This window comes from Tinamus guttatus, unplaced genomic scaffold, assembly GCF_059628265.1.
Source record: "Tinamus guttatus ecotype Peru unplaced genomic scaffold, ASM5962826v1 Tinamus_guttatus_pri_ptg000323l, whole genome shotgun sequence".
Classification (NCBI taxonomy): domain Eukaryota; kingdom Metazoa; phylum Chordata; class Aves; order Tinamiformes; family Tinamidae; genus Tinamus; species Tinamus guttatus.
This window is the reverse complement of record NW_028288857.1, coordinates 2,854,367-2,871,088: the sequence shown is the minus strand read 5'-3', so window position 1 is coordinate 2,871,088 and position 16,722 is coordinate 2,854,367. Positions and strand designations below refer to the sequence as shown.

The 16,722-nt window shown below is 55.1% G+C and overlaps 1 protein-coding gene across 1 annotated transcript; it reads left to right on the top strand.

The window, feature by feature from the left end:
* Nucleotides 1-7,741: 7,741 nt before the first annotated feature.
* Nucleotides 7,742-15,409, top strand: IRF8 (interferon regulatory factor 8). The gene is made up of 9 exons (XM_088529074.1): nucleotides 7,742-7,796; nucleotides 10,094-10,268; nucleotides 10,961-11,144; nucleotides 11,912-12,000; nucleotides 12,478-12,589; nucleotides 12,921-12,968; nucleotides 13,609-13,995; nucleotides 14,568-14,680; nucleotides 15,141-15,409. The coding sequence occupies exons 2-9, from the start codon at nucleotides 10,095-10,097 to the stop codon at nucleotides 15,309-15,311; spliced, it is 1,278 nt and encodes a 425-aa protein (XP_088385200.1). The 5' UTR covers nucleotides 7,742-7,796; nucleotide 10,094; the 3' UTR covers nucleotides 15,312-15,409.
* The last annotated feature ends 1,313 nt before the right edge of the window (nucleotides 15,410-16,722 follow it).

The following is a 16,722-nucleotide window of genomic DNA, read 5'->3' as shown; positions in this document are numbered from 1 at the left end:
ACAAACCGCCCGGCGCTTACGACACCCCGGGGGGAACTGCGCCCGCCCGGCCGCTTGAGCAACGCGGCAATCACGGCCCTGGCGCCGCAAACCCGGCTCGTGTCCCCCGGCACCCGCCGGCGTGTGCCCGGTCCCACCGTGTCCCGGTTTGGTCTGGATGGTGCGGAGGGCTCTGCCCGCTTTGCAGCATCCTCCTCCCGGCACCAGCCTCGTCCACCTCCTGTGGATGCTCCCAGCAGCTTCCATCCTGTCCCTTCCCCTTGCAGCCACTTGGAGGGTAGGTAGGGAGGGAGCCCCTGGCATGTTCCCCTTCCCTCCCTCTCTCCCTCTATCCCACAGGGATACTTGGGAGGAGAGGGATGAGGCCAGTGCAAGCTTTGGTGCTCGTCTCTTCCAGCCCCACCTGACAGGATTTTCCACTCCGTTTGGCTTGGAGACAGGGAACAAAAAATAAAATGGGATGAAAAGGCTCTTATGTTAGTGGGGAGCAGGGAGGCTTGAGGAAGCGACGCTTTCCAGAAGGAATGGGGCCTCGGCCAGTGTGCAACAGTGGGAGATAAGGAAGATTAAAGAGTTCAGGGAGGAAATGCCACCGAGCATCCTCCCGCCTCGGGAAGCAGCCAGGATGCAGCAGGGATTTCACCCGCAGCTCCCCCAGGGAGGAGCAGAGAAATGGTTTTTTTTTTTGCCTTCTTCTGCAGCCTCTTGCTGCCGCATCTCTCTGCTTCTGGCAGGGCAGGACATATCTCAGCATAACAGCCTCGGACACGGCCAGCCAAGACCTGCAAGGGATTTGTGCTCTCTTGGCAGCATGATAAGGAAGGGCTCGGAAAGGATGCGCTTGCCCTTGGCTTAGAGGAGAAAAAAAACCCAAAATTGTCATAATCTTCCCAGCACTTTCCTTGGAAAGAGGAAATAGAATAATCATTAAATGAATTTTCACGGAAAGAGAGGATTGAGGCATTTTTCCACGTGGGTTTTCCAGCGCCTTTGGGAGAAGCCGTCCGTGTCATTCTGCTGGCTCCCGCTCCCGGCTGAGCGGAAAGAGAAGCTTTACAAGAAAGCCCTGCCTCAGCAGGAACAGGGGCTTTCGGGTGTTATTTCTTCCCCTCCTCTCGTTTCTCAGCGCTCGCGGCAAATCGGCTGAGCCAGGAGGGAAAAAGCGAGTGCTCGGCTGCCGGAAGGAAGGCGAGCTCTATTTTTTGCCTGGCCGTTTATGCCTGGGATTTCGCAATCCGGGTGAACTCGGCGTCCAGGAGATGTTTGTGCCCCACAGAGCTGAGTGCGCTGGGGTATCTGGATGGGGATATATCCTCCTGGATAAGGTTGGGAATGAGCCTGGGGTCAGGGCTGGACCTGCAGGCTGAGATGGTCTATCCAGGATTGCTCCGAGGAGCCGGGACTGGCACCTCCTGGAATGGCCATGAGGATAAATATAGTGTGTGTGTGTGGCCAGGGCTTGGAAGAATCACGTTTTCCTCTTCCCTTGCTAATTTGGGCCGTTGCCTTTGACTGGCTTCTTAGAAGATGCCCAAACTCTGCTATTCCAAGGACTGCAGAGCAGCATCCCTGCCGATGCCATGGAGGTGGGAAACTCTTGTGGCTCCTGCCCCATTCCTGGCGGGAAGCTGGAGCTCTGGCAGGTGGACTGGCCAGGAACAAGAGTCCAGAGGAGGAATAACTCTGCAGCCGCCGGGCTCTTGGCTTCTGAGAAATCAGGAAGGCGAGAGCACGGCCCCGTCACGAGGAGCCAGAGGAAGTCCGGGAGGCGGCCGGCTCGGCCGGCTCGGCAGCTCCACTCGGACACAGTCCCAGCCACATGGGTCTCCCTACACCTCCCGTCTGCTTCCCACATGGGGTTCCTGAGCTTCCCCCTTGCTGATCCCTGTCTGCTTCCCGGCTGGCTTCATGCACGGATGTGTTCCTGTGGTGATGACAGTTGCTATGGGTGGGATTTAGCAGCTGCTTCCCATGGGAACAGTGTCAGGATACAGGCAGGGTGCAGCATCCCATCGCATCCCATCCCATCCCATCCCATCCCATCCCACTCCATCCTATCCTATCCTATCCTATCCTGTCCTGTCCTGTCCTGTCCTGTCCTGTCCCGTCCCGTCCCGTCCCGTCCCGTCCCATCCCATCCCATCCTATCCTATCCTATCCTATCCTATCCTATCCCATCCCATCCCATCCCATCCCATCCCATCCCATCCCATCCCATCTCGTCCTATCCCATTCCATCCCTCCGGTGAAGGTTAAAGTGACCCCTGCCCTGCCAGGAGCCGCCCGTTCCTGGCAGCACTTCCCATTTTGGGAATGGGGACCAGTGCCGAGGGCGGGTGCCTGGGTGCCACAGCCTGGCACAAAGCGGCTCCCATGGCCACGAGAGGCGGCTCCCGCCCGGCCGGCTCCGGAACCACCTCAGCTCCATCTTCCCTAGGGAACAGGCTGCTCCCAGCACAGAGGGTGAGTTTCCCCTGCAGTCGATGGGAGATCCTAGCAGATATCCCTGGCACAAAGGGGCGCCTGGACCACTCGGACATCTGGCTCATCCCCAAGCTGCTTCTGCTCCAAGCTCTGTGCCTTGGGAAGCGGGAAACTCCAGCCAGGACCGTCCATGTCATTTTCTTCCTCCTAGATGAAGATTGAACCCAACGCTCTTATTTTCTCCGGCCTTCAACATGGACTTCATTTGCCTGAAAACCCCGTGTTTTGATGCACCTGCCAGAGAGGAGCAAGCAGCAATGAAGAAATTCCGCTCTCGCTCCCAGACTTAAGCGGGACATCAGGATTTATGCGAGCGGCCGTAGTGCCCAAGGGGGTTTCTGGCCTCTTTTCTCCAGTGCTGCCGCACGTGACGCGGTGCCGAAACCCAGTGTGTTCCCGGGGCAGCCGGGGCACGGCCGCCCACGGAGCACCGGCTCCGAGCACTGCAAACCACGTGCTGGCGATTCCCGCGGGGCTTCCCCATCCCGCGGCGCGATCCCGCGCCTTCCTGCGTGCCGGTGGGATGCGGCGCCTGCCAGCGCTGCTCGGCTGGCGTGATTCCCCCCAAATCGGGGGCCGCCTCCGCAAACGCCGCCAGCTCTTCCCTTTTCTTGGGGCTTTGCTTTGCCTTTTGGTTTCTTCAAGCAGCACGGTGCGTTTTGCAAGAGTTTCCATGTGAGTTGCAAGGGCCGGACCCTGCTGGAGCTGTGGCCGAGCGCGTCCATGAGCTTCCGAGCGCTTCTGCGAGCTTCCAAGCACCAGGACTTAGCAGTTTGCCCGGACTTTGCAGGCACTGCCTTTTGCTGAAAGTGCATCCCATGGACAAGGTCGGCAAACCAGGGTGCTGGCTGGGACGCATGGGAGCTGTGACCCGCTGCCACCCTGATCCGGTGCACATCCCTGGGAGCAAACACGTATCCCGGAGCTCATCCTTGCTGCAGGCTTGGGGCTGCCTTCCTGGCCTGTGGCAGGTGGGAATCAGGGTGTCGGGAGCTGTTCCCTGTGGCACATGATGGAAAAGCAAAGGGGGAAGGTCAGGTTTCCCAAAGTAGCCCAGTTATCATTCCAGAAGTGCAACAGATAAGAACACTGGGCTGAGTGGGCGGCCAGAAAGGACGATTCCTTGTTGGCTAAAGCTGCCCAAAATCAAGTCAGTCCTCCCGGATCTGGGGGATGCTGCAGGCACCTCTGGGCCTCCATTTCCCCCGCTCTCCGCCAGACTGGGGTCTCAAACAAGACCCCTGGAGTTGGAATGGGGAGGATCCATTGCAGGCAGCGCTGCAGGATGCACCCGGCAGGTCCCCAGCACTCCCAGCCCATGGAGAGATGTGGGAGGCCGCAGAGCGCGCAGGAAGCGCCCAGGAACCACCTCTTTCCCCAGTGGAAACGCCCGGCAGCGGCGGCAGTGAGTGGTGCAGGTCCCGCCTCGGCATTCCAGCCAGGAGCATCCAGCCCTGACGCCAGCTCTTCCAAGTGGCCAGTCCATGGCGAGTCCCTGGCCCGCCAGGCGGGGGGATTAGGGAAGCCCCAGCATTCCCAGCAGAAATCCCCTCCAGCCCAGCTGACTTTCCCTGGCTGCAGGGAAAGGGGGTCCGATGCAAGCCTCAAGCTCGGACTTTCTCCTGTTGCACCTCGCAGGGCCCCAGAGTCACTGCTGGTCTGGTCCCTGCGGGATATGGGATTCCAGCAGGATGCGACTGTGGCAGACCTGCTCCGTACCCTCCATCCTTGCTTAGGATGCACCCATGGGAATCGTTTCCTATGGACCATCTTCCACTTCCAAGCCACCTCTGGATCGTGGGCCGGCGCCAGCTGGTCCCTGGCCAGCGGGATGCAGGGATTGCAGCCCCGGGTGCCCTTTGCCTCCCGGGCAGGGATACGGGCCCAGCCGGATGCAAGCGGGAGGCGGCTCCGCAAACAAACCCGCCGGCGGGCAAGAGCCGACCTGCCCGCGCTGGGAATTCCAGCACCATGCTGCTGCAAACCCCTCGTTTTTTTGGGTGCAAAACATTGTGGCTTTGGGTGCAAAACATTGTGGCTTTGGGTGCAAAATGTCGTTACTTTGAGTGAAAAATGTCATGTCATTGCTTTGGGTGCAGAATGTTATTACTCTGGAAGCAAGAGCCTTCTCGGCCGGCACATAGCTGGGACACCGGTGCATCGTTCTTCATTATTTTGCAGCTGCAAAGACCTGTTGGAGCTGACAAGGTCTTGCTCCTACCTAGCGGAGGCACCTGCACCACCCAGGACACAAGTTTGCAGAGTCTCTGCTGAGCTGGGGGTGCGGATAGTTTGGGGAAACGTTGCCTCTCTGGGTACAACACATCCGTGCTGCGTGTGTTGCTGGTGCCTTAGGATCCTCGGGAAAAAGTCCGTGTCCCGCTGCTCCGCGTCCCTCTCGCATCCTGCTTCCACCTCCGCAAGCGCGTTTGGACTTTCCTGCTCCAGACCATTCTAGACAGATCCTTGTCTGGCGTTTTTGCAAAACCCCCCAGGGGGGAAAATCCAGAGGCTCTGGAGACTGGCCTGTTCCAGCACCTCCATCCTTACAGCTGGGCTGGCTTCGGTTTTCCCCTGCTGCCCAACCTGAATGTCCCTGGCTGTAAAAGCAGACGATTTCTCCACCCGGCTCAGTCCATTTAACAGCATCTCTCTGCAACGACTCCTTTTGAACACCAAAAGGTTGCTACCAGGTCTCTCGTTTTCAGGCCGTGCACCACGTCCCTGTGCACCATGTCCCCGTGCACCATCTCCCCATGCACCCTGTAGTGCTTTCTCAGCCCAGTTTCTTCTGTGCAGAAGAGACTGGCCCTGCACTAAGACCTTTTTGAGGTCCTTTTCTCCCAAAGCGGACGCAGTTCTTTATTTGCTTCATTTTCTACCCATATCTCTGTGTCCAAGGACAGAGGCCTTCACCAGCTCCGCATCTGGAACATTTAAGTCTGAATGCAAGCTTCATTTTTTACTATAAATACCTTGCTTGGCTTCTCCAAAATCTCTGTTCTGCAATGCCTTCTGAGAAAAACGGGTGCTTTAAAGTACTTCTAAGAACTCCCCTAATTAAATTTTCTGGATACTGGAGTCTCCAAGTGTGACAATGCCATATATGACCCGAGAAGCTTGTACTGGTGGGGAGACTGATTAAAAGCACAAGAATTGCTGTTTTTGATTTGCTGCATTACTCTTGGGAGGGCAAGGACATGCCTGTTCTGCTTTTGGGCCCTGTTTATCATTTTCGTGGTGAGAACTACCAGGAAAATTAAGTCCTGATGAAAAAATAATAATAATAACAAATCCTGATTAAAAGGTTGCCGTATCAGAGAGGATTTGGGGAGAAATATTGTGGGGCATTTTGCCGTCTCCTCCAATAGAGCAAACCTACAAGGTGGCTGGAAAAGCAGCTGCAGTTTGGACTGGTGATGCCCCGTGCACAAGAAGGGACTCGAAGCAGTTAATGCCATAAAGTGCCATAAATGCCATCGACCTGATGGATGGCAGGGAAGCTGAGTGAACCCTCTAGCTATTGTACTTATTGCCCCGCTTATCATTTTAGGAAGCAGAAAAATGGAACTTGTGCGCAGGAAAAAGAGAAGAAAGCTGGTTTCTGGTATTAATAGGAAGTCATCGGAGATATGTGATAAGCAGAGATTAGGTTTGCAGTAGGTGCGATAACCTCCTCCCACCGAGCCTAGTGTGAAGCGCTGCTGCTCCGTCGTGTCCATCTGTCCATCCGTGCCTTTCCTGCGTCTGCTTGCCTTTCCTGGGAATCTCGATGCTTCCCAGGATCTATTGTAATGAGGTAACCTGGGAGAAGCTACCCGGACCAACAGGAATCACAAGGGAATCCTATCTGCCCTGGGATGAGCAGCTGCTCCGGAGGCTTCTCCAGCCTGCGTCCATGGGCAAATTGGGCCTGAAGCAGTTAAAATTGCAGCGGTTTCCACTTCTTCTTGCTCCCGCGCTGCTAAGAGCTCTCTGCATTCCTGCTCTGCTGCCCTGTGCTCCAGGGCTGCAAGCCTGGCATGTGGGAATTGCTCCACTTAAGTGCAAAGGAGCTCACCAGGATGTTTTCAGGGGGAAATAGTTCTCAGGGGGAAATAGTTTGAAAGAAATTCTTGGCTGCACTGCGTGCCCATCCCAGCGCTTCGCCTTGCCAGCGGCTGCCGAGAATCCCATGGTCATTCTGGGACATCTCTCACCCCTTCCAGGGCCGCCTTTACCCCTGGCAGGAGTGGGACCAGTGTTACTGCACGGGCACAGAGGGCCCAAGCACCAGAAAAAGCCATAATTAGGTTTCAGGGAAGCCAATTTGTGCAATTTGCTGCACTCCCTTGCAATCGCTTCCAGGCTGTCTCCAAAGTCACACAACCAAAAGGCAGCCGGCGGCGGGGGGCTCACCCCGCTGGCTGCGGAATTGCATTGAATCCTGCTTCCCTACTTCCCTCGCCTCGGCTCCAGGTGGGACCAAGTGATCAACCAGCTTCATTACAGGAAACCCCATTAAAACATCCCAAGGGTGTCACACCTTTTAACTCTGCTTTTTGATATCAATCAGAGCAGGGACCAGCTACTGCTGCTGCCTCAGGTGTCATTTACACTCAGGGGGCATCAGTAGCAGGTCCTGGCGGGGAAGGGCCTCCCAAACCCCTAGCTCAAGGCTTAGCAAAAGCAGCAATAACTCTCCAAGCTGCAGCTGATGCAGGGGAGGTTTCTGACCCGCACAAGAGTTACCTGATTTGGATCAGCCGGGCACTTAACAGCTGGGCTAGCGCAGTAGCTTTAACTTACAAATCATGGCAAGGGTTGTGCGCGTTATATAATTGCTGCCTCTATAGCAACCGCACCGCTTCAGACACTTCCCCGTACCACCCCCCAGGGGAGCAATTACGCTTTCCTTCCAAGAAACACGCGCGTAATCTAGCAGCCCCAACATAAAAATATAAATAATTAAATTAAAAAAAAAAAGGAAAAAAAAAAGGGGGGGGGGTATTCCGTCCCCGCAAAGCCCCGGGGAGGTGGAGGGGGACCCGGGGGGACCCGGGGGGGTCCGGGGCTGCGGAGGGCAGCGCGGCCGGAGCCCCGGGCCGCCCCCGCGCGCCGCGGGCTGATTTCTCGGAAAGGCGCGCGCTGCGGAGAAGGCGCCGCGCGGCGCGCGCTCCCCATTGGCCCCGCGCCGCGCGGGCCGGCTCGCCATTGGTCCCGCGGGCGGAGGGGGCGGGGCTTGCGGCGTCCCGCCCCGCGCGCTCCTATTAATGGGGCGGCGGGCGGGGCGGCCGCGGCCCCGGCTGGCGCGGAGCGGCGCGGAGCGGCAGGTAGCGCGGGGCGGCCCCGGGTCTTTGCTCTTCTCTGCGGTCCGGGCCCCCTTGGTGGCCCCGGGCTGCCCGAGGGGTCCCACGGGGAGGCGCGTGAAGCGCGTGGGTGCGGGGTGCACGGGCGTGGGGACCCGCGGGGTGCGGGGAGCTGGCTGCACCGAATGGGGGTTGTGGCACGTGTGGGGCTCCCCGGGAGATGCGCCCATTCGGGGTGCGGGGGTGCAGAAATGGGGTTGGGGATGTTAGGGGTGCGGTTGAGTGGGGCAGAATTGGGATGTGGGGCACTGGGCACTTGTGAAAGGGGCACGGGGCGCTAGGGATGAGCAAAACTGGGATGCAGGGCACCGGGGATGCCCGAAGTGCAGCCTGGTGCGGGAGTGGAGCCGTGCTGTGCACCGGGGAGGGGACTGCGGGGCTGTGACGGGTCCTGGGGCAGCAGGGATGGGGGTAAAGTGCCACCCTGCTGCGCATCGCAAGGAGTGCGGTGATTTGGGGTGGCCAAGGTGTCCTTGTCCCTTCCTTGTCCTACTAGCGGGGCTGGGTGATGACGCTAGGATCCACCTTGGGTTGGAGGCAAGGATCACGAATGCCTCTTTAAATGGGGGTCCTGGGATTCAGCGCATTTTCTAGAAAGCATAACCAGGACTGAGCTCTTTGATGCAAATCACATGGCTCTGGGAGGCAGCTCTGAGAGTCTTGAACGTTGTCCTGTGCCAGCCCCAAAAAACAGGGGCCGACTCTATGGACAGCACTGTGGACCTGATGTCCCCAGGGCCAAGAACCTCCTGGGAAAGTTCTGATCCATGGGGCAGTCACTTAAAAATAAGTGGGGAAAGAGTTGAGCCCCTGGTACTCAATTCCCATTACTTTAGATGTGTGGAGTCGGATGCTCTGGGAGCTGCTGCGAGCAGCCAGCATCCACTTTGCTGGATCAGGGCACATGATAAGTGTTTTTATTTCTCTCCTTCCCAACCTTGTGCGGAGCTGGCACATGTTGGCTCCTGGTGTCCCGGCCAAGCCGGTCCTTGAAGCGGGTGACACCAGGCTGGGGACACCGGCCACGTCCGGGGCCCCAAGCCCTGTGAGCGGGAGGAAACTCGGCCGCTAAGTTTAGCACTGAGCTGCACGCACAGAAACGAGCTGCCGCCGAGGTCCCTGCCGCTTTTGCTTTGGGCTGTGGCTTGATCCTGCGTTTTATTTATTTATTTCTTCTTCCCCTCTGCCGAAGCGGAGGGGGTTGCACGGGATGTGGGGAGATCTGGTGCAGAAGTCCTGCTCTTCAGGCCATGGGGAGATGTGATAAAGGGCGTTTCCGTCCCCTGAGGACACGAGTGACCCTTTTCTCCCCCAGTGGTCTGTGTGGTGTCACGCTGCTAGGTGACAAAACAACCTGGCCCTTTAGTCTCTGACTCCATAGCTCATGCACAACATGTCACGCAGCCAAAAAATGAGTAAACAGAGCTCTAAGTCGTCTTTTTGTCTTTCCTGTGACTGGGGCACACGGGCTTTGATCAAAGGAGCCAAGAGAGGAGTTTAAAATAATTCACAAGGGAAAAAAAATTCTCCAAAATACATGTTCTTGTTGCTGTCTCAAATATAGGTCCTTTAGGAGGCTCATTGGGCCTCTCATTGTCCCCCTTAGCTCACTCTTTTAGAGGGAGTGTTGTTCCCATTGGGATGCTATCCGGAAAGGTTGGCGGGCTGTATGTGTGGGGGAATTCCAGCATGTCCGAATCCAGGGAAACGGATACCAGCAAGTGCAGCTGTCCTGGGCATGTCCTCCTACATGAAGCTGCTTTCCAAGAGGAAGCTGTTGCAAGGGGCAATTAGCCACTTGCAGATATACTTATTTTCCCTTTTTTTTTTTTCTCCTTTAAAAAGGAGAAAATTTGCACAGTAAAAGCTCAGGGCATGCAGACCTGCCTGTGGCTGCTCATCGCTGCAGGCGTTGCTATTTCCAGGTGCAAATGTGACAGGCTAAAGCCGAGTGTGGTCACTTGTACCGAACTGCTTTGCTTTTCTCTACTATTATTTTTTTTCCTGGAAATCTCACTTCAGTCGCCAGTTCTGGGTGCAGGGACTGCTTATATTCAGCTAAAAACATATATAAAGATAGCAAAGCACCCTTGAGTATCTCCATACCCTCATTTTTAGCAGCCTGGCATGGAAATGTAGTAGCTCCTTTTTATTTCTGGTGCTAATGGACAAGCTGCCACCTTCCTGTTTCTTTTCCATGTGTTGGGATATTGGGATTAGAAGGGATCGCTTCACAGATGCTGACACAGTCTCGCTCGCAGGATGTGCGACCGGAATGGCGGGAGGCGGCTCCGGCAGTGGCTGATCGAGCAGATCGACAGCGAGCTCTACCCTGGGCTCATCTGGGAGAATGAGGAGAAAACCATGTTCCGCATCCCATGGAAGCACGCCGGGAAGCAGGACTACAACCAGGAGGTGGATGCGTCTATTTTCAAGGTAGGGCGAGATGGTTCATCTTGTTCTTGGTGTCTCCCGAACGCTGTTGGCAGAGGGATTTTCTTGGCGGGTGAGAAGCACCCTCAAGGTCCGCAGATTTTGCAAGTTTGTTCCTTCCAAGAGAAGCTTCTTCACCTCCTCTCCTGTGGGAATATATTTCCAGAGGCTCCTGTGGGGGTGGTTTGCATCTTTTCTGGCCTTTGCCTGGTTTGGATTCATTTCAACGTGTTGTAATTCTGGCCTGATGAGAGCAGGAGCTGAATAGGCTCTTTTTCACCCAACCTAACCTTCCCATAAGACTCTTTCTGCTGAAAGACGGGATTTACAAAAAATGAAGCTTTAGGGGAAGGAAGTGTCAGCTTTCCATGGAGCAGGGTCGGGGGGAGGGAACTTCACACTGGGGGTGGAGGTGAAGGACTGGGAAGCCCTTTCTTGAACCAGAAAGGTCAGATTCTTCCTCAGGAATTCCCTTGCCTCCCACTCCCACACTCCCAGACCTCTGCCATGGAGGATGGAGATGCCCTTAGGGGCATCAGCTAATTAGGTTGCCTTAGAATGGCGTAATTGGCAGTAATTTAGGGTGTGTGACTTGATATTTAAGCTTTCCGAGGATTTTAATTGGGGTGTAGGAGCATGGAGGGCTGTGGGATCCACGGATCTGCTGCAGCCCAAGCTCTGCTCTTGTCTCCCAGGCTTGGGCCGTCTTCAAGGGCAAGTTCAAGGAGGGCGACAAAGCGGAGCCGGCCACGTGGAAGACCCGGCTCCGCTGCGCCCTGAACAAGAGCCCCGACTTCGAGGAGGTGACGGATCGCTCCCAGCTGGACATCTCGGAGCCCTACAAGGTCTATCGCATCGTCCCCGAGGAGGAGCAGAAGTGTAAGTGTGTGGGTACGGGGCTCATCCTGGCTGTTCTCCAGGCTCCCTCCTCCCAGATCAGGGGAAAAAATTGGGAATGTCACCTACACACCATAAAATCAGGAGTGGGCAAAAGCCCCTAGGTGCAACTACACATTGCCATGTGGTGAGGGCACAGCTGAAGTTCTTCCTCCACTGAGATTTTTTTTGATTTTTTTGTGGGGTGGAAGGGGAGAATTGAGCCTCAAATGCTTCATCCTCCCTGGAAGGTTGCAATCAATGCAGCGAAATAAATGCAATAAATCCCTTCCCTTTGCACAGCAGGCATGGCAGTGATTACAGTAGCAGCAGTTGAGCAGAGAGCAGTTGTTGCTGTGATGTCCGGTGTGGTGCAGGCTGCACTGAGTATATTTTTATTTGTGGTTAGGTGTGTGCGCGTGTGCTTTTTTCCTCTTTTAAAGTGAAAAAAAAAAACTGCAAAAAAATCTTGCTGCCAGGAAATCTCCCTTTAGCATCTTGGCCGCGTTCACACGGAGGGCTCTGTGCAAACAGCCCTGCAGCCCCCTGAGGCCCTGCAGGGAAGGGAGATGGCTTGGGGGTGTGCTGAAAAACTGGGTGCTGCTGCTCAATTTGATGGATCTTTCTGCTTGCCATGGGGAGACCTGCTTGGGGGGGCCTGGGCAATGCTGGCTCTGCTTCCTTGTTCCATAATTTTCATGGGATGGGGGGAATGTTTTCTATAACCCATCGGCGACGGATCGCAGCTGAATGCCTGTGTGTGTTCCCAGGCAAGATCGGCATTGCCAGCGGGAGCAGCTTGGCTGAGGTTACGGACATGGACTGCAGCCCCTCTGCGATCGATGACCTGATCAAAGAGGTAAATCGGTTCTTGGAAGTGCGTGAGACTCTTCCCACCAGGAGAGGACAAGCGGCCAAGATTTTTGATTGAAATGCAGTAAAATCTGCAGAGATCTGGGAGTCGGAGTGGCCCCAAAAGCTGTGTTTTCCTGCTACAATGGCCCTATTGATTCTGTAGCTGGCCGGGATGGTTATCCATGAATGGGCTGTGCTTTCGGTTTGCATTCGGCTCGGCTGGACACGCACCGGGACACAGAGGCTGCCTTCATAGCTCCGTTCCCCGCAGTGTAACTCAGTTCTGCTCAGCAGCTCCCGGGTGTTAGCCGGGGACACGGCCTGGGGATTCCCAAACTCTCCCTTTCTAGGCAAAAACAGTCATCTGTGTCTTAAACTTAATTTCTTGCCTTGCCTTTTCAGCCCCTTTTTGGGGACTGCTGGTCCCCGTGCGTGACCTTTGTCTCTGGCTGATCTAACAGGCTGTTTCTCCCTGCTCCAGCCCCCGTGCGTAGACGAGTACCTGGGTATCATCAAGAGAAGCCCCTCACCACCGCAGGAGACGTGCAGAAACCCCCCGATACCGGACTGGTGGGTGCAGCAGCCCAGTCCCAGTGAGTATCCGATGGCCCATGCAGTGTTTAGGGTGGCTGAGCTTCCCGTCCCCCTTCCAGATAGCAGATGTTTTATCTTCCTTTCAATCTTTCAGTCTATTAAGAATTCTTAAAGTACCAGCTGCGAATGCTGTGGTCTGTACAAGAGACCTGGCAGTGTGATGCTCATTGCACAAGATTAAATCCACCCTAGTGTATTTGCTGGCATTTTCCATGCAGGAACAGGGAGTCTTGGGGCGCTTGTGGGTCCAGTGATGCTGAGCAGGACTTTGTGCCCAGGCTCTGTGGAGCTGGGCACTAAGACACAGGCCTGTTTTTCCTTTGCCTACAGCTTTGCCCCTGATGAATGGATACCCCAGCTATGAGCAGCACCACTCAGGTAAGGCAGCTCCCCAGGCCCTGCTTTCCCTTCTTGGCTGCGCTCTGTGGCCATCAAATGCCTTTGGGGAGGTTGGTTTCCCCCTGTGCATGCAGCTGTGGTGGCAGGAGGTGGCTCTGCTCCCTGCCTGGCATCGGATGCTGTGCTGGCTTTGGGGGTGCTTGAGTATCCACAGCGTCTGTGGGCCAAGCAGGGACATGTCCCACCACTGTGGGGGTGTCCTGCAGGAGGGCATCTGTGCATGGGGCTGCTCCGGGACACTGGGGTCAGCTGTGCCTTTGGCTTAGGGCCATTTACACTGCGGGGAGGTGTGGGGTGAAGGCAGTGGGAGAGGAGGACTTTGAGTACCCCTTGCAGCATGGGAGCCTCTAATCCTGAGGCTCCGACATCTTCACTGTCCTTTCTGCGGTTTGGACCAGTGATGCTCATAATGCAGTGACTTTGTATATAAAATAGCTTAGATTGCAGCCATTTACCCAAACTGTATGTTAACTGGGTAGATCAAAAGAGAGGCAAAACCTGGGGAGAAGTATTACTTGGGCCAGTATGGAAGCACATCAAAAATCAACATCAGCCAGGAAAATCAAAGCTCAGGGAGGCTTTGGCTGCCCTTTCTGATGGTCTGTGCATCTCCCCACAGGCTACTCCCAGATGGTGATCACCTTCTATTATGGAGGGAGACTGGCTGGCCATATCACCACCTCTTACCCCGAGGGCTGCCGGATCTCGCTGAGCCAACCCTCTGGTCACAGCGAGAAGCTCTACGCGCCCGACACCCTGGAGCACGTGAGGTTCCCGTCGGCCGACATGATCCAGAATGACCGTCAGAAGCAGATCACCAAGAAGCTCTTCGGGCACCTGGAACGGGGGGTCCTGCTGCACAGCAACAAGCAGGGCATCTTCATCAAGAGGCTGTGCCAAGGCAGGGTCTTCTGGAGCGGGAACACCATGATGTACAAGGACAGGCCCAACAAGCTGGACCGGGATGAAGTGGTGAAGATATTTGACACCAACCAGTTCTTCCGAGGTTTGTAGCAGTGTTTTCTCTCCTCCTGTTCAGCTTTTGGTTACTGCTGATCCTGCTGGAGTTCGGCTGGGAGGCAGAGCTCAGCTGGGCTGGTGCTGCTGGTGGCCCTCCTAGGGGCTGAGTGACAACCCTGGTGGCTCTGACCACTGTGCTGGACTTGCAGTGAAGTCCATGAGCCCCAGGTGTGTGGGTCCAAAGCATCTGTCCCAGGGCATCCACTATTCAGTCTTAAAACTGGCTAAACACCCTTAGGGAGGCAAATCCTTTGGTTGAGCCCTTTGCCTTGGAGCACTTAGAAGTTCTTGGCATCCATCACTGCTGAGTTACCCAGGGCTTCTGGTGTTGTGGAGTGGCTGTTTCCTCCTGGGGCGGGATAATCTGGTGTGTGAAGTGTCATTTAGCACATTCCTTATGGTTGGAAGCTGCACAAAACAGATTTGATTTCTCCTGAGCAAGCCGACAGGTTTCTTTTACAGCAGGATGCACTTGGTCCCTGGAGGGTAGGAGGGGGGTGTGTGGCAGATGTTCACAGCTGTGCCAGGTGACTTCCAGCTGTGCTCCCCTCCTTGCAGAGCTGCAGCAGTGCCACAACCAAGGCCGCTTCCCAGACAGCAGAGTGATGCTCTGCTTTGGCGAGGAGTTCCCGGACGCGGTGCCGCTGCGCTGCAAGCTCATCCTCGTTCAGGTGCGGCCTTGCTTGGGAGCTCTCCTCCCAGTCCTGGCTTCATTTCCCCCCTTTTCCGAGTTGCATCGCGCTCTTTGGGATGGGAGCTTCCTCCCCTGGGGCTGTGGGCTATTTGGGTGCAAAGATTGGTGGGGCGCTGGGTAAATATTGGCTTCTCAAAGCCTCCAGGGGTGCATGGGCAGCTCTTTCTTGGAGACACCATGCACCGTCTGTTACTAGCAAACGAAGCCCCTCTTGCAATTTAAAAAGCTTGCAATTTAAAAAGCTCTTCTGAATTGCTAGCAAGCCTGTTCACTCCCCTCTCCCCTGCACAACTCTCCCATTCTCATCACTTTTCACCCCGTTCCACCCCTTGCATCTCCCCCACCTCGTGCTCGGCTCCCGGCTCGGTGGAGCGTGGCCGGAGGCGATGCCTCAAGATGCTGCTCTCGCTCAGTGTCCTCCTGCCCCTCGGATGCAGGTGGAGCAGCTCTGCGTGCGGCAGGTGGTGGAGGAGGCCACCAAGACATGTGGCAGCAGCCCCATGCTCCCGCTGGCCGAGGAGGCGCAGCCCGACCAGGTCTACAGGATCTTCCAGGACATCTGCGGGACGCGGCCGCTCTTCCGAGAGAACCTGCCGATTGCGGTCTGAGCTGCCGCCTTCCCAACACAGAGAGGCTCTTTGGGTTGATCTAGGTCCAGTCTGGTTCCATTAGTGCCTAAATGCTCCTTTTGGAAAGTGTCTTCTGGTTCTTGTCGTTCTTTGTTTCTGGTCTAGATTCTGTATAAGCACAAGAGTTTAAAAAAAAGTTGTCAGGTTTGGAGATATTTAATTGGAGATAACACTGTTTGTACTGACTGAGATAGTCCTTGCGTTGCTGCCCCAGCTGATGGCAGGAGAGGAGAGCATGGAGCTGGGAGGGGGATGCTCTGCACTAGCAGCACTTTGTGCTGCCCCTGTTAAATACAAACCAGGCAGAGCTGAAAATCAGCAGCTATAATGACCTGCCCTGATCTGCAACTTGGACATGGCTGTGAATATCAATTTGTAAGGAGGCAACTCCTGGATAAGCTTTAAAATGATCAAATGCAGTAAATTTATCCCAGAACTTTTTTTTTCCTCTCTCTCCCCAAAAGAGTCAGTAATACTGCTGATAGATAAGGTATGCCTTCCAAGGAAAACTTCCTCAAAGAAATTCCTGTCTTTATTTTTGCTAGAGATTTCTATTTTTATCTGCAACATGGAATTACTTTGAAACTTGGAAACCAGTGCAGCGATTATATATGTAAATGTTGGATATAGGAACCTAGAAGTTTTAATTCCTCTAACCAGAGACAGTTTATATAAATATATATAGAGATATGTTTTATTTGGAAGGTCTTGGTGTAGGGTGAATAGGCTGGCTTCACTCCAACATGCACATGTTGCTCTCCCAGGCATGACCAGCAGTGTGTCCATGTGTAAATCCTCACTAACTTGCTTCCTGTGCGTGTGACTAGGACATGGGGCTTGGGGCTTGCAGCTGGTGACAACCCGGCACTGTGCATATGTTGCTAAAGCTGCCTATTTATTGTATGCCTGAGTTTTTTTGGTTAAAGTAATTTTTTATCTTTCTGCAAATAAAGTGCTATATTTTGTATCACTCTTGCAATGGTCCCTTTTTTTGCATTGCAAGTGGAGTGCCAAATCTCTGGAGAGGGCAGCTGGCACCTCTGCCTTGTTCCTGCCTCTGTTTCCCTCCTGTTCCATAAATACTTGACTTCAATTTGGAAGCAGGAGGGGGGATGCAGCTCCAGGGAGGAGGAGGGGTGTTGCATCCACAGGATTTTGAAGATGGGTCCATGTCCATCTCCCACAGCACTGATTCAGCTGCCCTGTGCTCCTGGCCACGATGGTCCAGGCCTCGTTGCTCCATGTTCCTTGCAGTCCTTTGGGAAGGCAGATGGTTGTCCTGGCCCTTAGGTTGCTTGTTGGAGCTGTAACCCCGTGTCCTCACTACCGGCCTTTCTCAGGGGCTGCAAGTGCCAAGTCTTGTGTGTTTTGGGGTATTTGGGGGAGGGCT